This window comes from Balaenoptera acutorostrata, chromosome 8 (assembly GCF_949987535.1).
Source record: "Balaenoptera acutorostrata chromosome 8, mBalAcu1.1, whole genome shotgun sequence".
NCBI classification, from domain to species: Eukaryota; Metazoa; Chordata; class Mammalia; order Artiodactyla; family Balaenopteridae; genus Balaenoptera; species Balaenoptera acutorostrata.
Window position 1 is genome coordinate 83,493,192 of NC_080071.1, and position 24,230 is coordinate 83,517,421.

The 24,230-nt window shown below is 42.2% G+C and overlaps 2 protein-coding genes across 2 annotated transcripts in view; one reads left to right on the forward strand and one right to left on the reverse strand.

Moving 5' to 3' along the window:
- The window catches only part of MFF (mitochondrial fission factor), a 41,621-nt gene extending 40,653 nt beyond the window's left edge, over positions 1–968 (forward strand). Inside the window, exon 12 of the mRNA XM_007166722.2 lies at positions 484–968. Coding sequence (XP_007166784.1) covers positions 484–489 — 6 coding nt within the window. The 3' untranslated portion in view covers positions 490–968. The remainder of the gene's footprint in view (positions 1–483) is intronic.
- Positions 326–9,193, reverse strand: TM4SF20 (transmembrane 4 L six family member 20). Its single transcript, XM_007166726.2, has 4 exons — positions 9,011–9,193; positions 4,084–4,149; positions 2,520–2,671; positions 326–617 (listed from the first exon to the last, which is right to left on the reverse strand). The coding sequence occupies exons 1-4, from the start codon at positions 9,191–9,193 to the stop codon at positions 326–328; spliced, it is 693 nt and encodes a 230-aa protein (XP_007166788.1).
- Between the last annotated feature and the right edge of the window lie 15,037 nt (positions 9,194–24,230).

The window sequence follows — 24,230 nt, forward strand, 5'->3', positions numbered from 1 at the left end:
AGAACATAGTTAGAAAATCCAAATAGTACAGAAGTACAGAAAGACACAAAACAAATTGAAAGCTTCTCTCCACTTTTCCCCAAAGTCAACCACTGATGATATTTTTCTTTCCATCTGAAAATGTGCATTTACCAACATACTTCAGTGTGAAAGCTTGATTTGTTTTTTAAGTACATCAAAGGTGACTTTAAAAACAACCTTTGGATTAAACTGACTCATCCACAGCTTTCTAGATAATGTTCCATTATTGAATTTCTAAAAGCATGTCTTTTAAATGTCATTCTCAAATGGTTCAAACTGGTATTTCCATTTTATTATTATTAAACTACACAATTCGGCTTCTTCGCTTAGAGACTCCCCCACACAGACAGCCGAGGAAGCCAATGACTATCTGACTGAGCCCAAACAGGGTCTCAAGAATGCCCACGAGCAGTAGACCTAAAAATACTGAGAAATGGATAATCCTATGTTTGTTTTCTATAGAATTGAAGTGTAAGCTGTATGTTCTCCAGTTACTGGCTGTTGTGTTGTTGATGGAGGGATTATTGAAATCCGTAGGAGAAACACAAGAGTCGTTGAAGAACCACTGCAGATCGAAGGATTCTGGATGAATGGCACTGCACAAAATGAAAGAAATGATAAAAATAAGATATTCAGGAATACCACTGACCATCTAAAGAATGCAGCATTGTGCCTAGAAGAAGACATGTATAGTAAAACAAAGTGCTTTTGAAACACCGTGCCCAGAAACTATAGCTAAGATGAGGGTTTCTGAGCGTGTGCCGTTGTACTCTTAACAGTTGTAAAACGTTGACATCATATATCCCATCATGCAACAAGCATCTACAGAAGATCTACTCTTAGGTTGAACTGTGGTCGCACCTATTCATGCAGGCACTCTTCTACTGGCTAAAGAAACTAAAATAAACGAGCTCCCCCGTTCAAGGAGCTCAGTTCTTAGTGCAAAACTGCTGTGTTGTGTCTGTTCTTAAACCAGATGTACAATTTTTGCTCACAAAAGACATTTCAGATATGTCTGGTTAAAACCTTGTTGTAACAAGGTATGGAGAATGAGAAACTTTTAGCCCTAACACATCCGTCCTGACATGATTTATCTTTGGTTTTCTACAGTAGGACTAAGTGTTCTTAGAGAGTTTGCATTTCTGGATACCAGCAACTGATGTGCAGCCTGGGAAAAACAACAGTATGTCAGCATGCGGAATATGAGTATGCTTTTTGCAGTTTGCAGCAAGCGTAGGGTCACTCTTCTGTAGTTGTTTACTCTCCGTAACTGTCTGTCTCCCCAACTAGAGTGGGAATACCTTGATGCTGTGACCTCCAGCTTGGCCTGGTGCCTGGTACATGGTGAGTAGCCATGCGCTGAGGACTGAATGTGTATAGCATGTGTGGTTGAAATCTCTAATTTTCTACTCCAGCTCTACTAGTAAAGGGAGTTTCTTTGGATTTTGATCCACAACTGTGGTATGCAAATTTTGAGAGATTTTTCTTTTTTAATGCAGCGAGATAAGGAAAAAGGGAAAAAAATGTTTTCATGTAACTACAAAAGTGAATTCTAGTTATTTTCCATACTGAACAATATATAGGTAACGAATGAATTAGGTTGTTCTTTTCTTCCAGTTTTACAAATTGTGCCTAGATTCAGGCACAGAACGATCTTACAAGACTGAAATGAACCATTTCCATGTAACTCTTCAGCATTATTTGTTACTCTGTGAGTTAAACTTTTGATTCATTGTCATTCTGACTGTGTTTCTATTATGTTTGCATGATTCCATTGGCTGCTGTGTTGTTTCTTTCTTAGGGCTTGTAGGTAAGCCTCTAGATTTTATTTACTTATTGTGTTTTTATTCGATTTATCAAATTATAAAGGTAATATATGCTTAGGGCTTACAATTTTTTTAAAATATTTTTTTATTTACTTTGGCTGTGCCAGGTCTTAGTTGCGGTGCACAGGATCTTCGTTGTGGCACATGGGATCTTGAGTTGCGGCATGCAGACTTCTTAGTTGGGACATGCATGAGGGATCTAGTTCCCCGACCAGGGATCAAACCCGGGCCCCCAGCCTTGGGAGCGCAGAGTCTTACCCACCGGACCACCAGGGAAGTCCCAGGGTTTACAAATTAAATTAGATCAGAAGTGGAGAAAGTCAGTGCTCCCTTCCCTCCCCCGGGGCATCCTCCATTACCATTCTCCAAAGATGAAAGTTAAGTTTTTGGTGTATATTTCCAGAAATTTTGTATATACATGCACGTATGCAGCCATAGATTTTTAAAAGACAAGGGTAATCCATCTAAGTCAACTACTCCTTTTAGACAAGACCATACCCAAAGCATTCTGAATGCAGTGATTCCTCCATTTCTCTGCGATTGGGCCAATTGGGATTAATGTGCTAAATCCCTAAGAATCTGTCCCATGCGAGATAACATGGCACTGGGTCAACACCACACTATTCTAACCTAGCTAGCTGCAGCTGTGTAAGACAGCAAACGGTTACTCACGTTAAGTTTTTAAATGAAAATTCGCAACTGGAAGTGCTGTTGTCTTGAGAGTTACAAATGAGAGGGCCCTCCGCGAGAGCCTGGACAGACACCATCAGGCAGTATGCAGCTCCAGTGACGGTGATCACGTTCAGAAGTGATGAAAGAAACAGCTGAAAAATAAAGTAGGCACATCTGCACGTGTTGTTACATGTTCCCGCTCTGTTTCAAGTTTCAGCAGCATAAGCAGTCTTTATCATCAACTGCTGCCATTCTCCTGACACCTTACAGTCCTAGATCTTAAGATCACAGTTTGATTGGGTGCGACTGACACAAGAAGGCAGAGGGCAAAGTCCCTGCCATTTCATTAGACTTGCTAAAAGATCATTGGTCTTGCCACTGTTTCTGAAAAACCTGAACTCTTATGCTCTACACGAACCTTGTCCATTTCAACGGACCACTACAGTGTGTCAGGAGCAAAGATAGACTGTAAATAACTAGCAAAGTAACTATAATCCTAGATAAATACCAAATGTCAGGAAACGGTAATTTTAAAAAAATAATAAATCGAACTCATGGCTATAAATATGTACCCTTTTAAACAGTGGCTCTCACCCCTGGGAGCACATGAGAATCACTTAAGGTGTGTTTGAAAGATACCAATGCAGAATCTCAGGGGGGCCACCAGGCACTGGTATTTTTAAGATTTTCCCCAGGTGATTCTAATGTTCCCATCAGGCTGAGAACCATTGCTTTAAAACCTCAAGCTCAGTCAGGAATATTTACTGTGATTTCTTATTTATTGATCTACCTGCTTCCTTAAAGAATTATGAGAGACCTCAGTGTTAACTTCGTAACAATGTTCATGGCATAAACAGTATGAAGACTGGGAATTTTGGAGTCTGACGAATTTGGATACAAACCTACCTAGTAACTGTGCTACACTGGCAGGTTATATGCTTTCTCTGAGGATCAATTTCTCAGTCAATAAAACAGAGATCATAAAATGTATGGGTTTTCAGAAAAATAAGATAGCGTATTTGAAAATATTTTGAGTATAGTGAGAGAAGGTTAATAAATATTAATTTCCTTTTAACATAGTTACAATTTTATACATACCAAATGTTTGAAAAAATAAGTGTTGTCTCCTTTAACTTAACTAGACAAGGACAGTTAACATTCTGGTCCTAGTAAACCAGTCTTTCACATGCATAAGAGAACTGAGGATACTTTTTCCCTAAGTATTTCATACACACCACACAAATAACAAGTATTTGAGTATTATGAAATTGATTACAGCCCTGAGTGCAGACTTATAAATCTCCTTTCTTTGAAAACCTTTAGACTGAAACCGAAGATTGAGGAGTGGTCTGAAAGCTCGCTCCAAAACTAAATTTTTGTGGGAAAACAAAAAGACAAACTTCACGCTTTCAGCATTATCGTATAAATTATTCTAACTAACATGTTTCTAGGACCAGCCCTGCCACTAGAGCCACATGGTGATTCAGAAGATGCTGACGCCTCGGCGGCTTTGCTGAGAATGCCCGTAACTGCTTATGCACCAGACCAGCTGTGCCGTGCTCACCCCGGTTTTGTTATTGCAGCATGCTCTTTTCCTCGCTGCTAAGGACATTGTTGTTGCTGGAATGACCTGGAAATGACATCAACAGGAACAAAGAATATTATTACTTCTCATCAGATGATAAAGCAATAATCTTCACTTTCTACTTGCCAGCAGTTGTGGGAAGCCAAGAGGCTTAAGAGAATAAAAAGGAAATGTGGCAATGTCCTTGATCTTGTGACCCTTATGATCCCCATTTGGACCATAAAGATTAAAAAGGGGGAAAGAATGGGAAATTTCAGTATAGCAATTTCAGACTCTTCCGTCTACGTTTTTACTTTGAGTCATCATTAGAGAGACTTGGATTTTAAATAGAGTAAGTTATTTATTCATTATTTTGGAAGGAATGTTTCTGAAGGAATGGTTGCATCATCCAAAATTCACTTTTTTTTTTTTTTTTTTTTTACTATAATCTGCAACCACTTACCCAATTTCCCCAAAATAGTGTGAATTAATCTGGCAAGCATTCAGAAAGGAAATTGATGGTTTTGTCTGCCTGGCAGTTGGGAACTAAGAATTCTATCACCACCCTTCTCCCACTACCCTAACTTTCCTCTCACTCCCAGGGTGACCACCGGCTCAGTAGTTCCCCAAACTTATGATTTGAGAATTACTCTTAGTTCTACATTCTCCTTTCTACTCCTGTATCCATGGTATGGAATGATCTCACTTCGCATTGATGTTTAGAAATCTTGTATTACATTCTGTGTCAAGGGAACACATATTGCTGGCGAAAGCTGTAAGAAATGATGCCATGTTCTCAGGACTTAGGTTAAAATTTCTACTAATAACTAGTCAGCAGCTCTAACTAGAAATTCTTCATGAAAGAAGTTTTGTATCATTGAAGAGTTGAATGTCGATTACTTCCTTACACTTAAGATATTTTAGCCATAAGTTTTTTGCCATCTCAGCACAGCTGCCCTTGAGTAGTTCTCTCTCTCTCCTCCCACTCTTGTTTTCTAACATTTTACTGAGTTCTAACAACATACCAGGCACTGTTATAGGTGCTGTATGTGTTTTAGTTCATTCACAGCCTCATAAAAATCCTATGAGGTAGGTGCCAATTATCCCCATTTTACTGGGTCGGAAAACTGAGGCACAGAAAGCTTGAGTAACTTGCCTAAGAAAGTGGAAGAGTTGGGAGTCAAAGTTGGGCATTAGGGTTCCAGAGCCCAGACTCAACCACTATTCCAACCACACTGGCCAATTCTAGCAATTCTCTGTTCCTTCATAGAGCTTGCCATTCTCATCCTCCCCACCACCATCACCCCCCTCACTCATCTCATCGTCCTCCTCCTAATTGCTCCTTCCCCAATCCATCGTTCCAAGACCATGTCCACCTTTGTCCTTTCAGAGCAGGTCTCGGATTGAACAGCCTTACAAGGCAGCTTTCCTGACAAACTTCACCCCACTCTGACCATGTGCTGACTCCGTGTCACGTATGGAAGACACTTGGTATTATTATCAAACTTTGCTTACATACTGGCTGGAACACCAACACTCTTATAATTCAAAGGGCACGTGTATGTATGGCAGCCTAACCATTCAAGGCATGGCTGAGAGCCCAGAAGGAAAGGGAAAAGAAATTTATGTACCCAAATAGGTGTCAGTGTTTGTGGGCTAAATTTCTTTTGTTGTACTTATAAGTGATACTGCCTTCTGAGCTTAAGGAACAAATCATTTAGAACAGGAACTGGCAAACTGGCCCACCGCCTTTTTTTTATAAACTTTTATGAAAACAGACATGCCCGTTCGCTTACTTATTATCCATGCTGCTTTGGTGCACCAGCAGTAGAGTTGAATTATTGTGAGAGAGACTGGCTCGCAGAGCCTAAAATATTCACTACCTGGCTTTTCGCAGAAAAAACGTGTTAACCCCTGATTTAGAAAATTAATTATCTGTTAAAGTTAGTGCAACATTAAATTATAATTAAAATGGATAAATCATTCCATTTTCCTTATTGACGTAAATTAAACTCTGCTAACTTTCTTGAAGATTAATTTATTTCAGAGATGCTGAAAGAGATACTTTCCTAGTTCCCTTCTCTTGCAAAGGGATTTTATAAAGTAATAATAGCTTATCACGTATGAATTCTCACCTGGTTGACTTCATGGCATGTTGACACATCTTTGTTACATCATTATGGGTAACTTGATAACTCTGTATTTCAACCATTTTGCCCATTCAGAGCTTTGGAAATTAGAGGGGCTCTTTATAGGATGAACATTAAAATGTGAAAGTGTGTCTGGGTGTATGTGACTGAATTATAAGTCTTCCAGATAATCTGCACAAATAAGTAATCTTGAGAATAATCTTTCTCTTCAATTCCTAAGCACATTTGAATGCATAGGAGTTTTTGTGAAACTTTTTCTTGATAGTCGTTTGTTTTTATAAAGAAAGGAAGTAGCATTGTTTATTTTTCCTTACAGAAACCCATATTTTCATCCAGTTTTAGAAATAAGGCATATGATTTCGTAAGTGAAGTACAGAAGAGCTTTAGACCATTACAACTCTGATAGAATTCAAACTTTTAGGATTCCTCTAAGTACTTGAACATGAAAGTAACAAACAAAACAATGGCTCACTATATAAAATCTGTATTTTGAAAATTTTTGTTAGACATAATATTTTCTAATGTTCAATTTCTTCTCTGTTACGATTTTAATAATTGGTGAATTATTACACAATAAGTGAACTCAGTAAATAAGCATGATTAAGATTAGGCTTACAATTAATCTGTAAAATAAAATGGCCTTTATTTTTTAGAGGAAACAGTTCAAGGAAACGTTTCAAGTCATTTTTTCAGGACTTGGAAGAAGAATGTGTATTGATTTTTCCATTTAGCAGATAGGTGAAGGTAATTACGTAACATTTTTACTCTTAGTCATGGTTTCAAAGATGAAAAGGTTCACCTCTGTTTTGGGTAAATCATAAAACCATAAAATGACTATTTTATGAAGTAATAATGAATTCCATAGTTTTTATTATTAACTACTTCCTGCAAAATTCCCTGTTTTTGAAACAATACTAATTTAAAATTCTACAGATTAGAAAGATTTCAAGAACTATGACAAAAGTGCTTATCACGACAGTGATTTCTTCTTCATTAACTTTTCTGTGTATTTACAAGTATATTGAGAGTTCAGTGTTTTGAGCTAAGTCAGTATTTTGATAGATGTAAAGGGCACAATTCCCTTTGAAAAAAGATATTCTTCCACATTCTATATATAGCCAAGGATCAAGAAAATAACCTTTCTATCACCCACCTGTTTGCTTGTGAGCCTAGTCTAGAGTTTGAGGCTCTATCTATAAAATGTCTATTGAACTTTTCAAAGAGTTGTTTGATACTTTGAAGATATTCCACAATACCGAGTAATAGTCAGAGCCTGGCGTGATACCAGTACATTGTTAATATTTATTGAGGTGATAAAGCAAACTTAATCCTGGAACAAGAAAGTCCAGATTCTCTGAAACGATTTCATATTTATATAATTTTTCTATGCTTCAGTTTCCTGGTCACTTAAGTTTATGGGTTAGGTTATAGATCTTGTCTTTCCCCTTTGTCAGCCTGAGACAGGTGATGAGGATTATGGTGCTAATACTGGTGGAAAAAAGAGCTTTGGAGTCAGATAAATCTGGAATTGGGTTTCACACCTACTCTGTGACCTTGTTAACATTCTTAACCTTCTGTTTGCTGGTCTGTTAAAATACAAATGTTAATAACTACTCAGCCAGATTATTATAGCATTTAAATAAGATAGTGTAATGTATGAACCCAGTGGTTAGCGCTTAACAGTGGTCTCTTTCGTATATAATGACCCACGAGTGTTTTCATGTTAAGTCTGGAGATAAGACTAGAAGCAGTAACTGATCATCATTGTAACACACACACACACACATACATCCAAACAAAGGCGCATTTCTCTGGCATTAACGAGACTGCAAGTGGGTGCTATAGTACCCAAGTGGTATAACAATAACAAGGCTCTTGAATGCTGAATTTTCAAACTTCAATTACATCCCCATTTTACTGATACGCAAACAAAATCACAGGATAAATGATTTGCTAACAGTAATATATTGGAGACACAACCAGAATATCTCAATATTCTGTCATGTCTGAAAACAGGATTTATTGCTCTACACAATGGGTACGACCCAGGCCTACTGCATCAGAATTCCCAGGAGAAGGTCTGTAAATCTACATGTATTACAGGTGCCTCGGGTGACCTATGATCACGTACATTGGGGAGTTCTGTCTTACACTGCTCTGCTGCAGATTTCAACAAAGATAGACCTATTAATAACTATCAAACATTAAACAAGCACCATGATGTATAGGTTGTAAGTAAGATCTGAGTCAAAACGTCCCTGAGGTCAGAAAGCCAGGGTTTCAAGTCCCAAACCTCTTGGGCCAACTCCCCTCGGTGCAGGCAATGCCATATTCATGCCTCACAATTATCATCCAGGAGACTCATCGTGCATGGAATGTTTCCTCCCCTTCCTCTTGAGCACTTCCCGCTTTTGCTGTATTCCCTGTGAATACTTAGAGGCTGGTTTTGGCAAAGGAAACCTGAGGGAATAAATTCAAAAAGTCCCGAACACTAACTATGAAGCTTGGAAGAGCAGCCTTATACGCGAAGAAGTACGATACGTAATTACCCAACCAACTTTTATCAATATCTTATTATTTTTTGCCCAAGCTCCCTAGCCTGTACCACAGTTCATTTAAATTGTTGTTCTTCACTGATGCCAATATAAATTAATACCATACCCACTGATCCTCACTATATCCTAAGCCAAGACATAGCTCACTGCAAGGCTGCAAGATGGTCTTTAGACCATCTTCAGTAAAATAGCTCCAAATCAAGTCAAATAAATTTCACTCACCATCAGACCTGCTCCAATAATCCCAGGGAAAAACCATTCAAAGCAAGAGATGGGGTTTTTAAAAATTTGGTCTTCCTCCACTAAGTTGACAATTAGAGGTATTGCATTGAGAATTACTCCCAACAGAAGCAGAACCAGCAGGCTGAATCCATTGCAGGCTGTCCATCCTTCGCAGCAGGTCATGGTCACCCCCTGGTTCGAGGAGAAACCCTGTCAGGGTGGCTGTTTTTGTGGCACTGTCTTGCCTTTTATCCTGAGCCTTCTAGTTAAAGCTCAGCACTTATAAAAAAAAAATTACAGAGATCAGTTCAGAGTCCAGTAGGGCAGGACATTATTATGAGGAGTATTGCAGGAAGTAAGGACAATTTTATATTACCATGGGGTGGGAAAGGTAGGTGGGAAAAAATCTATGGTTGCTACTAGATAAATTTATGCATGAAAATCAGCAGATAAAAACAACAAAAAAATGGGTTTAAGATACACTCTTCTAACATATTTTACATTTTACTAGTATGCCATATAAAAAGTAAAAACAAGAATATCCAGTTAAGATAACCTATTTTTCTTGTTGTATTGATATTATTACCAGCTATGGAAGTTCCTTATTTTGAAATTGTTCAACAAGAAAATGAATATATATGAGATTGGGAGAAAATATTTTCTCTGCTGCAAATGTTCTTGATTAGTCAAAATGTTAGGGTTCAGTTTCAGGCTGTATGCTCACACACACAAAACAGGCTTTCTGCTTCTTGGTCTCTACCCATGAAGACTGACTGCTGGTCCTGTGTTTGTTTACTGTGAGATGCCTCTATATTCTTATAATAAATTATCCCCTTGTTAGTACTTTAAGTGGGTTTCTTTTTTTTTTTTTTTTTTTTGCAAACAAAACCAAAGTTACTAAAACCAAGGATAGAAAAGTATACAAATAACTTGTCACATGCCATACTAAAACAGCAAAAAGAGTCAAGAAAACGGAAGGACTCTATCAAGATGAGCAAAGAAGCAGAATTCCTCTCGGCTTTGGAAGATGGCTAGAATTTGACACAAAAAGATGGTCAGAAAGGTGTTTCATATACCACTATCAGTTGCAGAAAACCCAAACTCTTCTAGCTATGCTAAACTGGAAGAAGGATAATTGGGGAATCGTGTACAAAACTGTTGGGAGGGCTGGAGGAGCAGTCTCCAGGAATGCCTTCCAGGACATGACTGCTGAATGGCCCCAGAGGAACTTCTGCCTCTGCAGTCCTCACAAAGGCAGGGAAATGAAGAAGCCACCTCTGGAATGCATACACCACGACAGCTGCCGTCCAGGAACCCACCGCCACTGCTGCTGCCACCGCCCCTCCACACCCTCAAGGGTAGACAGGACCCTGGAACACTGAATTTGACTTCTGCTGCCACTGCAACTTCTTCTTAGCTTTCGTGAAAGTAATATCTGGACCCAGGAACATTGCGGCCGTGCAGAAAACTCAAAACCCCTGCCCCCGCATCCTCCTTCACAGCCACAGACAGAAGCAGCAGAAAGAGGGCCTCCACCTCCTTGCTGTCTTCCGTATTGTTACTGAAAGCGGGGTCTGTCTGCTCGCCACTCAGAAACCAATAAAGAGGCATGTTGGTGGAAAGGAAAATTTGCCGAGGGGAGGGCGGACTCCTGTCCAAAGGCCGACTCCCCACCCCACTGACAATCAGGGGGCAAGAGCTTTCATAGACGGAGGGAGGGGGCTACATGCAGAGACAGCACAGTCAGCTCTGAGAGTCGTCTTGAAATTGGTCATCGGTGGTCTGACCAGCGTCATCTTAATTGTTTTAAGTACAGTTAGTCTTCAGTTCCAGGATTGGTTTGTTCCCATTGCCTTGAGGCCTGTTCTCGGAATTGTGGCAGCTTATGTCATGGTTACAGTCTGGTCATCATGTAGTTAACTTCTTCCACCTGGTGGGGCTTTCAGTATCTGTAACACAGCTCACAAGATACGGCTCAGAATATTATCTATAGCCCCTGAGGAGGAGCTAAACGTCCTTGACTTTGCTTAGTGACCGAACTATTATTATTTGGTCTCCTTTGACTCTTTTCCTTTGTTTCTGCATGTTCTCACTTCTCTGATTAAACTTACTCTTTGGCTAAAGTTTTTCTACGGACAAAATGCAGGCTGAGGACGTGGGGTGGGGGGCAGGCAAGGACCGCAGGGTCCTGCTGCATTTCAATATCGCTCAAGGATTGATCTAATTATTGCAATATCCAGACTTAGATGCAGAGTATTCTAGAAAATGTAGTTTTGCCACCCATGTGGGATCTTAATTCCCCAACCAGGGATCGAACCCGTGCCCGCTGCATTGGGAGTGTGGAGTCTTAACCACTGGACCACCAGGGAAGTCCCTGGAAAATGTAGTTTGTAATCATTCCAGTCTCTACTGTACCGAAAGCCATACTAGAATGACATTGAAATGAATATTGAGCAAGACATTTCACCAGGGTGATTTCATTTAAATTGTATGGAAAAGACTTTCTCTAGAGTAGCTGGGATTACCATTACTAGGTACCATTTTAAGTGATTTCAATCATGTTTGTGTTTCTTCCATGTCTTAGATGTCTAGAATGTCTAGATATACTTACATGTCTAGGATGACATGTAACATTTTAAAAACGAGTTAGAACTACCTGTTTAATTCAAATGAGCACACATCTCAAGAAAACATATTAGAAAAATATGTTTCTTCCGGGGATAGGACTTAATATATGAGAGAGAATGGAGTCATAGCCAAGTCATATTTGTGCCATTGGTGAAAACAAGAGGTAAAGCAAAAGCACTTTGTTTTGTCCTCCCCCGCAACCCAATGCTTCTTCTCCTAGCCCACTGCACACCACGGACCTAAGAGCAGTAAGGATTGTAGTCAAACACCAGAGACCACATTTCCTAAAATTCTCTAGCTTCTGCTCACCCCATCTTCTGCTCACTCCGTGGTTGGAGTTAAGTAGCTCCAACCCTGCACTGAGTATGCCTCACAGTACTACCCCAGGAGGAATTCATGTGATATGAATGGGTATTAAACACTCACCCATGTTATGTCAGGCATCCTCTTCTAAACACACTTCAGTCAAATCAGTTGAGGCTGATTTGACTGAAAAACTTGGGCTTTATACACAGATATGGCTAACTGTCCACTAACATTTGTGCTTTTACATTTCATGTAGAGTGGCTGAGAAGTGTCCACCCAGCCACGGACTACGTTTCCCAGTTACCCATGCCTCTAGGTTGGGCCATGTAACTATTTCTAACCAATGGGAAGTTATTTTCATCTAAGGAGCTTACAAAGTGATGGAGGTCATCTATTTTCTTCTTTTCCATTTATAGTTTGGAGACAACCAAGCTACACTGGAAGTCATGTGCTGAAAATATCAGCTTCCATGGACCTAAATCTGTACCAGGTAGAGGCCCAACCCCTGCCCCTTCTGCCCACCTAGGACTGTTCAGGATAGTTGACATCAACAAGCAATAAATGTCTATTGTTAGAGTAGCTAGCATTACCCCCAATAAATTCAGTGTGTCCCTTGTCTTTCACCTTATAACCTTCCAGACCTTCGCAACATATTGCTGAAAGTCAACTCCATCATTCCCACCCCTCCTCAAAAACATCAAAAAAAATGAGAAGCCCGTGCACCGCAATGAAGAGTAGCCCCCGCTCACCGCAACTAGAGAAAGCCCGTGCGCAGCAACGAAGACCCAACGCAGCCAAAAATAAATAAAAAACAAATCAAAACAAGACACTGAGATACCATATTTTCCTAGAGTTTTATTCAGAAATTATATTTAGGAAGATTAGGGAACATTAGAAACTGTAAGAAATATACTGTACTGGTTATATACTTACTGTATATAACCAATATAAGTAGGAATACAAGTGCAGAAGTTCCACAAACAGAAAAGTAAACGTTTCAAAAGAATGAAATACATTTAAAAGTATCATTTCATTCCGCTGAACTCATTAGTGGGAATTTTTGAACCCTCAGACCCAAGCTGTGACCTATTTGTGTTGCAGGGCAGATTTTGGCTGATGGGTCATATTGGATTGAGAGTTGTTTATATATACATAAACAAATTTTAATGCCCACTGTAGCCAAAGTATATACAAGAGTCTGTGGGGTAGAGAACCTGTGAATTTAGTTTTGAGAACTCAGTAGCCTCCTGTGCTGCTAAAGCTGTAAAGGCTTGTAGAGATTCTCAGCTCAACCTTAGTATTTTATAGATGAGAAGTAAGACAATCAGGTTCAGGGAAGCTAAGGTGACTCACTCATGGATAGGCTGCTCTGGCAGAGCATGGTCTTGAATTTGGGACTTCTGACTTCCAATCAGGTGTCTTTCTGTTCAATTATAAACTTGATATTTCGATGAACCAGCTGGTGGACAGAAGCCAGGCGCAATCCCACAGCATGAATGAGATCCCGTAGACAGACCCACCTTTGGGCCTGTCAGCCCGGGAACGCGAAACACCCTCTTTCCAAGAGCATGGTGGCTCTCCGCCTGGGCACATAAACAAGATAGCAGGAGTAGCTAGAAAAACAGATTCCGTATAATTTTGTATTTGGCAAATTAAGTATGTGTTACCTTGGAAACACAACAAAGTACCAGTAAATTTTGGTTTTAAGCTATGGGCCCTCAAGGAGACTGCAGTGGAGTGAGAGCTTATGTACAAACAAGCCATCTCAGTGCCACGTGCTGAGTCCTGTTTCAGAGTCAAGTCCCAGTGGTGGTCCCTCCTTCCCAGAGGAGGTCTCCACGGGGGTGATTCGTCAATAATCACAGGAGTTTTCCATGCACCCAGCAGCACCCTTAGATTTGGGCAAGAGGCCCGAGGCCCTGCACGTTAGGGTCCCACATACCAAAAGCATATGGACATAAATCTATTAAAGAACATAAGGGCCCCTCTGCCACATAGGATCCAGAACTTGGCCTGTAATCCTCAAAATTCGCTGCTGTGAGATGACACACCGTTCGGGCCCTGGGGAAGTGGTGTCCACAGCCCTTGCCCTATGTCCTGGAAACAGGGACTCACGACTGCCATGGAGGTTTGTGGGCTGATTGCTTCAGAGAGCGTGGAGGAGGATTTATGGGATGGAGAGACACTTAGGCAAGAGAAGAGACTGACTGACTTGTCAAATGCTTCCTCAGAATATTCTTGTATCATAAAGTATCATTTCCATAAGGAGTGGCAAGCATCCATTTTCTTGCATCTTCTTGTGTTCTAATTCCTTGTCCTGGAGATAGATACTCACACATCCCTGTGGTATCCACAACATTTGCATGTGGTTGCTGAGCAGTGTTTACAATATTAAACAATACATATTTTTCCTACATTTGTTTACATGCATGAAATGGGCTATTGATTCTTTACCGTGGCACTACATGGGCATTAAACACTAGACTTGTGAATGCTTTTACTCTCATAATGTATCTGCTAAAATTTAATTACATATTTTTGAAAGAAATATTTTAGTTTTACTTAAATAATTTTAATTTAAAATGTTCATTAATTATAATTTGATTTTTGTCTTTTAATTTTGTAGGTAATTTTGAAGATTTTTTCCAAGAAAGTTAAGCTTTAAGCATGTGAAAAAAAACTTTATATTTTTTACTTTTACACTTTCTATTTTTTTGATGAAAATATATTTACATTTTGTACAGTTTGAGTACTTTTACATTTCATTTTTAATCCTTTAGATCATTACTGTCAATAGATTACAAGTTATTTTTTAATCTTTATTATTACAAGTAGTTAATAATTTGCTGAAATGAAGGTAAGGAAAAACATTCTGTAATAAACATATAATAATTTATGAATTATGTGTATCTCTATTTTACTACTCATCCAACATCCTGACCCATCAACATAATACCCAGACACAGTGCAGTAGTGATTAAATTCAGTTGTCTTTAGTATTTTGCCAAAAGTCACACAGGTATACATATTTTTTCATATGGTTTTTATGATGGTATATTTGACCAGGCAAAAGGATAGAGCACATTGTAACAGTCTGTTAGCATGATTTATTGCTTTATAGTATTGAGACTGTACAGTCTGCAATTCCATTTGTACCCAAGTCTCAGCCCTGCAAATGTTAGGGCTGGGCTGCATGCAAACAAAAGCGGAGGGCATCCGAGCCGCAGTACAAAATAGGTACACGGAGAACAGGGCAGCCTTGGAATAGTCAGGGTGTGTGTGGCTGGAGTGTAAGGAGTAGTGAGGAGCTGGGATGGCAGGGGCCACAGTCCGAAGAGGCCTGAAAGCCACTCTTTACTGTCTGTGCTCACCCCGTGGGGGTGAGGGGGTTAGGCGTGGGAGGAGGAAGTCCCAGGAGTCCGGGGGTGGGTGAAATGTTCTTCCTGCAGGGCAGTCAGTTAGGATGTTCAAAACCATGTCTTCTGGGAGGGAAACCCAGAGATGCTATTCCCCTTCAGTCGAAGGATGGGAGGTAGGGTTTGGATAGGTTCATTGCAAATCTTGCTTTCATATGGAGTTGCCACCACCCACCCCCCCGCCCCGTAAAGAAGTGGGGACTGATTACTGTTCTTCCCTACATCACCTGAGGCAAAAAAAATATTAAGAGAAAAGAGAGTGTGTTCTTTCAAACGGAATATCTGGTCATTCCTTGTTTGTTCACGGGATGCTATCAGATAGAACACCCTTCGGGGAAATGTTGTGGAAGGTGAAATTGGAAGGAAGTCATGACGTGGTAGGAAAATGCACTGGTGATGTGAGGTGGCCCCTTCAGATGTTTGGCTTATGCAGGTCCCTCTGCTTCATGTGTCTTTCTCACAAACAATTTCTTCTTCATGTCTTATGTTGCTATGATGTGGTATATTTTCTCACGGAAAATAAACATTGTGTTTTTTAAAATTTTTATTGGAGTGTAGTTGATTTACAATGTGTTAGTTTCTGCTGTACAGCAAAGTGAATCAGTTATACATATACATATATCCACTTTTTTTAAGATTCTGTTCCCATATAGGTCATTACAGAGTATTGAGTAGAGCTCCCTGTGCTATACAGTAGGTCCTTATTAGTTCTCTATTTTACACACTATTATATATAAAATAGAAAGCTAAAATAAACATTGTTAATTTAATGGGATCTTGGTTTTATCCACAGTCACCATGAACCTTGGCATTCAACTTCCTAAAATGCTCAACTCTGCCCATAGGCTCAACTTGGAGCAATAAAAATGACGCAGACAAGAGCTTGCTTTCTCCACCTTCTTATCCCAGAGGAAAGAGGAACATACCTCTGTATTAGAGTGAAGGGGAAAACGGGAATAAATGCATAGCTGTTTTAGAGTCGTGTGCCTTCACTATGTCAGAGCAAAATGTAAAACCTTCAGGAAAAGATCTGAGAAGCAATTCTAATAGAGTTGTTTATTATGTATCTGCAATAAATAATCACGAGCAAAATAACAGCGAGCTGTTTTGCCCATAGAGGTAGTTTTCCATACAGTTTCTAAACTAGCGTAGATTAGATGTAGAGGATTTGACTGCGGTTTTGTGTCTGTAGAAGCATATATGATGATGTTTGTAGTATTCTTTAGAGTCATGAAAGCGTATAAGTCACTGGGGAGTTGGTTGAAGTATAACTCATTGCTTAATTCAATTCCTCCAGCAAGTATTTACTTGAGAATCTACTATGCGATAGGCTCTGTTCTAAGCACATGGGATACAGCAGTGAATAAACCCAACACAAATCCTTGCCACCTAACATTTCCATGCTCATGGGAGGAAACAGAAAATAAATATTAATGGATAAATATTGAGTACATTAGAATGTGCTAAGTTCAACGGAAAAGTGAAGGAAAATTAGAAACGTGGTGTGGTTTTGTAATTTCAAATTAAATCATAGCCATGATATATGCTATTATGCAGCTTTTAGAAAATGAGATAAATGCATATAGTACACATTGAAAGATCTCTAAAACTAAGAGGAAAAAAGCAAATTACGGAACAATAGAAATTCATTTAGACATGTGTGTGTGCGTGTGTCTGAAAAGATCTGAAGAGCTATACACCAAAACATGCTTCTGCAAATCTCCAATCTACCCACCACCCAAACTGCAGCAGACACTAGATAGGTTGCTTTGTCCTGGGTAGGTTTTTTCCAAGCCCTCCTTTCACTGAGGGTGACACTTTGAGGGTCCACACTTCCCACAGGGGTCTCTGCTTCAGTTCCCCTTTGCCCAGCCCAAGGATGCTGCATGTCAAATTTGTAGCCCTCTTGCATTTCTTCCCCTGGGGGCTGCCTTTACTCTCCTGAGCCAACTCTACACTTAAAGGGGGGCTTGTTATATTTTGTGCAGAATCTCTAAATGTTTTGCAGAGACAGAAGGCTTTTTGGGGTATCTAGCCTACCATATTGCCACAACTGGAAATGATCAATAGAATTTTTAAAGAAGCTATAAAATTAAAGTTAAAAACAACAATTAATTTATTCATTCCCTGTCTGTTCTTGAAAGGAATATATTGACAATAGGATGCCACAGCATGGGGAGGGAATTCTTTGCCTGTCAAAATATTAGGAGAAATGCTTAGAGGAAATGATGGAGCCCTCCAGCATGTTGTCGGGGAAAATATGCCAAAACCCTGCAATCAAATCTGAGTTAATTGTCATTCTAGACATGAGCACACAGCGGTAATTATAACCTATATTTTATTAACCATAAAACAAAATAATTTATATGCATCATTTTTAGCCTCATTTTTAAAGATAGGGTTGCAATCAATCTTGTTACTAAATTATTTTCTGTGAAACTTTATTTCCTGTTTAAATAGATTCAAGTTTTTTCCCCCTGTACCAATTATCCCTGGATAATGAAGACCTCCAGTATTCCCATTTTAAAAAGGAGGGTATTGAGACTCAACGAGGTCAAGTACTTTGCCCCACATCCCCCAAGTGGTGACTTAGAGCCGGGGTTCTAGGCCAGGTCTCAGTGATGTCAGGTTCAGGCTCTGTGCATTCCGTGCGTGAAGCCAGGGTGGGGTGGCTGGCACCTGCGGCATTGCTCCAGCGCACCTCCTCTAGGACTTGTTCCCCTTCCTGTTTCTCATGCTCTCTCCCAGACCTGTGCCTCCTACTCCATTTGGCCTCAGGATCCGGGGTCCACTTTTAGGTCTGCTTTCCAGGCTTCCACCTTCAGGGCAGAAACGCTCTGTCTCTCTCTCAAGCCCCACCCCTCCCAACTCCAGGTGGAGACCACTAGTCTGGTGGGACCTGATTGGAATGCGCCAGTCTCCCTCTGGGCCCAGAGCTGACAGATGAGGGGTGCGTGAGGGGTGGATGTCATATCCCATATCCTGTTCCTGTGACATCATCGGGATTAGCTTAAGGCTGTGACCTCAGCTGAGTGCCTGCGTCACTGGGAGAGCCGACTGCTTGTTGCTGACGGTGGCTGCCTTGTTCCCGTGATCCTTGCCTGCCTCTGGGTCCCGATACCCCATTACCTGGGCTCCTGCTACAGACCTGTCACATGTTCAAGGTGCAATGACTGGTGATTTCTTATCACTGTTGACATAGTTCATAACATACTCACGACAATGTTATAGGGTAATTTCCAGACTTTGTTACCCTAACATGAAGATTGTCTATTATGGAAGACTGAGGAACTAGCCTTTCTGAGCACACAGAGGGTAAACCAACATAGAGCGTTAGAATCAAGGCCAAATTTTCCAAGAGTGAATATAAACATGAGACCAAACGATCCATGATTGTGTGGATCCAATTGCTAGGGACACGCAACAACCGTCTTCAAATTAGATTTCATGCAACTAAAAATCACTAGTTGTCTATCTTATTTGTGTACATTCTCAAGAAAAGAGGGTATTCAACCTCTTTCTACAGTCGGGGATTTTTTTCCCGTGTCACTAACCAGAATGCTTCTATGGTTTGAGGCTGGCTGGCCTTCCTCTGTCTTTGGAATAGATGGAAAACATGGGGCAAATGTAAAAAAATCAAAAAGAGTCCTTCAGATGTTGACAAATAATTCCTAAAGTACCTTTTAGTCACTTTTTTCTTTTCCAGAACATGTTATTCTGTCTCATTATTTTATTTAATTAATTAATTTATTTATATTTCCTTAGTTCTGTTTCTTCAGTCTGGTTTTGCCCACTTCTCCCCTTTCCTGTTTAATTCCCTCCCTCGCCTTAAACCCCCAGTACCTTTCCAGAGCTTCCAGAATAAAATCCAGACTTCTTAGGATGCTTCACGGGGCCCTTCTCCGGGTGGGTGTGAATTACCTCTGGCTTCTCCCCACTCCTGCATCGTTTTCTCCTCCTCCAGCCCTGCCAGCCTCTCTCTCTCTGCAGTACATGTGTTCCCACCTCAGGACTTTGCATTCACTGTGTTTGTCAGCTGGAATCGAATCAGGAAAAGAGAAGCCCCTCTGGCAATTGTTTTTGAAGGCGAGAAAGATGTCATTCAGAGGATTCGATGCGTCGGATGAAAGGATTGGAAGGGGATGGCTGCTCTGAGATTTGCAGCCACAGCTGATCATCAGGGGACCAGGGGGCGTCAGGGAACCGCTGCCGATGGGCACAACTGCCAAGGAGGTGGGGGGACCGGCAGGGAAACTGAGCCGCAGCACATGCAAGGCCAAGCCCCGCATTTGCCAAAGCCCACGCGTTCCCCTTGCCCCGTAGAGGAAGCATATGGGCCTGTCTGCCTTCTCCCACATCCCGGTGTGGGGGTAGGTGGGTGGTCCAGGAGACACAGTTCCCAAGCTTCCAGCCCCAGTGTGCCGGGGGTGGGGGTGGGGGGAGGGGGGGGATGGGGCAGGAGGGGCGGCAGTTGGGGCTGACGCTGAAAGAGACCAACCAATAGAGCTGTTCCTTCTGCTTCACCCCGCCAGCCCCACGTCCTCCAGAGGCGCTCTCTCCCCATCCACATCGGCTCTTTCTAGAGTCTTTAACACCTCCCCACCCAGCCCGACTCCTCTCCGAACTTGGTAGTAGCCTAAATGATCGTATTTGCTTCCCTGTGTATTTTCCGTCTGCCATTACTCTACATGCGTGTGTATATATACCCTGCAGTGATAGAGGACACCGCACAGCTGTAGACTCCGCACGCACCTTAGATCGTGCACACAGTGTAGACCCCGAGCTCACTGTGTAGACCCAGTGCCCACAACAGTGCCTGACATAGAGCAGAAACAGGATACACAGTGCCCCGCCCCGCCCCTACTCAGAGCCACATCTGGAGGACTCTACAGGCAGTGCAAATAGTCAGAACTGACTTCTCCAAGATGAGCAAGCACGGTAGGCCAACCGTGAGAAGAGCGTGGATTTTGAGTGCCTCAGGCCGTGTTCTCAGGAGTCCTTTGTTTGGATGGCTGCTCACAGGTGAGACTTCTGCCTGTGCCTGTGGTGGCAGAGCGTCCCACTGGATCATCGTCTATGGTCTGCCGCTCACAGCCTCACGGCGGGAGGAGCCTTGGAAGGTATATGCCGGCACAGAGATGAAGTTTGAATCTGGTTTTTGTCTTTTCCGGCTGTAGAACTTGGAGGAACTGTTTTCTGTCTCTGAGCTCAGCTTCTCCCTCTGAGCCTCCCCCCAGGGCATCAGAAAGCGTGTAATGGTACTGTCACCACTTCTCCTTACTCTAAAGAAAGGAAGAGCGAACTACGGCCCCAGGCCAAACCTGTCCTCAGTCTGGTTTTGTACTGTCCCCAAGCTGAGAATAGTTTTTACATTGTTAAAGGGTTGTACAAATAAGAAAAAATAAAAATATGCAGCAGAGATGGTAGATAGCCTAACTAATTTACTACCTGCCCCTTGACAGGAAACGTTTGTGATGTTGCTCTAAAGGTCTAATTTCCCTTACACTGTTGTGTGGTTTACTTGATTGATTAGAATGAAACTTTTTTCTTAATTAAGACAACATGATTATCGTTCTGGGAGAGTTTCCAGAAACTGTTAAAACAGGGACGCGTGAGCCAGTCGAATAGGTCTTGAGAAACTGATGTGGGATCGATACCGTAGTCACCTCCGTCATCGTCCTGGGATTTATTCCACCTGGGTGTGTCTGGGAACATATAAACCAGCTACCTATACGCCTTAATAGTACCTCTTCAGGCACAGTGGGTGGGTCATCAGCTCACAGTGATCTTGGGGGATTTCCCAGGTAATATTTACAGATGTTGTTGTCAGGCCTGGAGCCAGCTCACTCTGAGGAAAGCGGAGTACAGGGTGGAGTTCGCCCTGCCTGCCCCTCCCCGCTGGCCACTTCTGCACCCGGTCCCCCCAGTTATCTTACTTCCTGTTTTGCCCTCCACCCCTCCCCCACCCTCCTCCACCAAGTCTGCAGTGTGGACATTTGCGGGAGGATGGTCAGGTAGAGTGCACGCCCATCCCTCTAGAGTCTGTCTTGATCATGTCAGCTCCTACAGACATTTCTCCTGCCACAGCTGTCCTTGTGACTTGGAAAAAAACATTCTTTCTGGACTCAAGTTTAATAGGAGTTAACGTTATCCAGGGAGAAGTCTTTTACATAGACAGGTAGATCTGTTGATGCAGTCCTGAGTAAATAGAATGTTTTAATAGTATGCTAACTCTGTTCTTCAAAGGGCTTTTCCAGTCACTCCACTTGGGCCCTCTCTGTACCCTTTGTCCCATAGCATCCACCCCTCCATCCCTCCTTGCTCCTGTGTCTGGATATCTCCGAGAAACCCAGCATTGTCATCGTTACTGTATTAGGCGGAATGTTCTAGTTTTCCCGTACACTCTCACAGTCGGACTCCTCAAGATGTCCAGCAGTGTCATGGGTTCTGCCCTCCTTGGAAGGCAGTTGTGGTTACAAAGAACGAAAGATATATTTTGGTTCCAGTGGTGAGGGGTGCTAGGAAGGAGAGGCTTATAGCAGAGGGATCTTAACCAAGTTTGTGGGTCAGGGAAGGTGCTCCTGGAAGAGACAGCTGCCGGCTGAAGTCTGAACAGGAGCTGGCTACCAACGTGTGGGAGTGAGAGCATTCCAGGCAAGGCAAGAACAGGTTCAGAGACTCAGGTAGGAACATTCTGGAATTAGAGGACTTGAAAGAAAGCTGGAGGATGTGGATTGTGGAGAAAGAAGGGGCAGTTGTTGCAATGAGACCGCAGGGGCAGCGGGGAGCAGGTCTTGCCCAGCATTGCAGGATCGGTGAGAATCCTGGCCTTTCTCCTGGGGGCAGCGCGTATGCTCTTAGCCTAGCATTGAGTGGCCCCTTTGCTGCCATGTGGAGAATGGGATGGAAAAGGGTGGAGATGGGGAGAAAGGAAGCCATTGCGATAGGCAGGCAGGTGGGATGGATTAGATTTAGGGGCGGAAATTGCTGTGGAAGGAAGTGAATGGGTTTAGTATATGTTTAGGAGGACACGTAAAGGAGGGAGGGGCGGGGTCAAGATTGCTGCAGGTTCTGAGTGACCAGGTGTGGGAAGACAGTTTCCTTGCTGGGGTTGTTTGGGGTGAGGGCAAGATTGTGCCGTTTGGGCCAGTCGCGTAGGATTGGAAATACCTGTGCGTCGTCTACATGACGATATCAAGCAGGCTGTGGGAAGGTCAGTCCTGGGACCAGAAAAGAACCAAAGAGGAGAAGCCTGCATAGGAGCTACAGAAAGAGAAGCAGAGGGGTGGCAGGAAAACCAGGCAGGCAGGCTGCAAGTGCCAAAGAAAGAGAATGTTTTCAGGAGACGGTGAGCAACGCTGAGAGCACAGGGATGAGGAGGGCCAGGCGTGGTGCACAGCATCCAGCAACGTGGAGACCCGGAAAGAGCCGTGGGACGGTGCGCTGGGCTTGACGAGTGTGGGCTGAAGGATGGAGACAAGTGTTATGTTGAGACTTCTCTTAGATTCTTCACCCAAGAAGAGCCCCCTCTCAGGCCTCAGAAAAGGGAAATGTCTTCAGGAATCACTTTGAAATGCCAGTCAACCAATCCGATTGGGTATCCTACACCTTATGAGCCAGGCTGGAGACGGAATTGTTGTTATGTTTTTAATCTAATCCCTTTTACAGAAGAAAACTATGAACCCAAGGGCCCTGCCCTTTACCATTAGCCTCAATTTACGCTAAAGAGAAATCAGAAAAAAACAATTACTGGAATAATTTAGCTCAGAGCAAACAATACTCCTCTTATCCTAGGTACCCTGGTGTGATCACTACTGCCTTTTGGAGCCCCTGGAGGGAAAGGTCAGATTTATTCCCGCAACTGGGCCAACTGTCCTTTGATCAGTGAGACCGGGATAAGAGAATAAAAAGAGAGAGAGAGAGAGAGAGGCTTCTCTTCACAGAGATGACAAAGACAGGCATAGAAAGCCTGCTTAAAGGGCTATCCGAAATGTCATGCTACCCCAAATACCTCCCTTACCTGCTGGTCACCAGCAGAACTTTGTTCCTCTGAGATAAGGGATTGTGCCCTGTTAGAAGCAGGGTGCACCTTGAAAGACAAAGGATGGGCAGAAGACCTAAATAGACATTTCACCAAAGAAGACATACAGATGGCCAAGAGGCTCGTGAAAAATGCTCAACATCAATAATTATTAGAGAAAAGCAAATCAGAACTACAGTGAGGTATTGCCTCACATGGGTCAGAATGGCCATCAACAAAAAATCTACAAACAGGGCTTCCCTGCTGGTGCAGTGGTTGAGAATCCGCCTGCCAATGCAGGGGACACGGGTTCGAGCCCTGGTCCAGGAAGATCCCACATGCCACAGAGCCACTAAGCCCGTGAGCCACAACTACTGAGCCCACATGCCACAACTACTGAAGCCTGCGCACCTAGAGCCCATGCTCCGCAACAAGAGAAGCCACCGCAACGAGAAGCCAGTGCGCCACCACGGAGAGTAGCCCCCGCTCACTGCAACTAGAGAAAGCCCGCGCAGCAGTGAGGGCCTTGCACAGACAAAAATAAATAAATAAAATAAATTTATTAAAAAAAATCTACAAACAATAAATGCTGGAAGAATGTGGAGAAAAGGGAACCTTCTTGCACTGTTGGTGGGAATGTAAATTGATACAGCTACTGTAGAGAACAGTATGGAGGTTCCTTAAAAAACTAAAAATAGAACTACCATATGACCCAGAAATCCCACTACTGGGCATATACCCTGAGAAAACCATAATTCAAAAGGACACATGTACCCCAATGTTCATTGCAGCACTATTTACAATAGCCAGGACATGGAAGCAACCTAAATGTCCAATGACAGAGGAATGG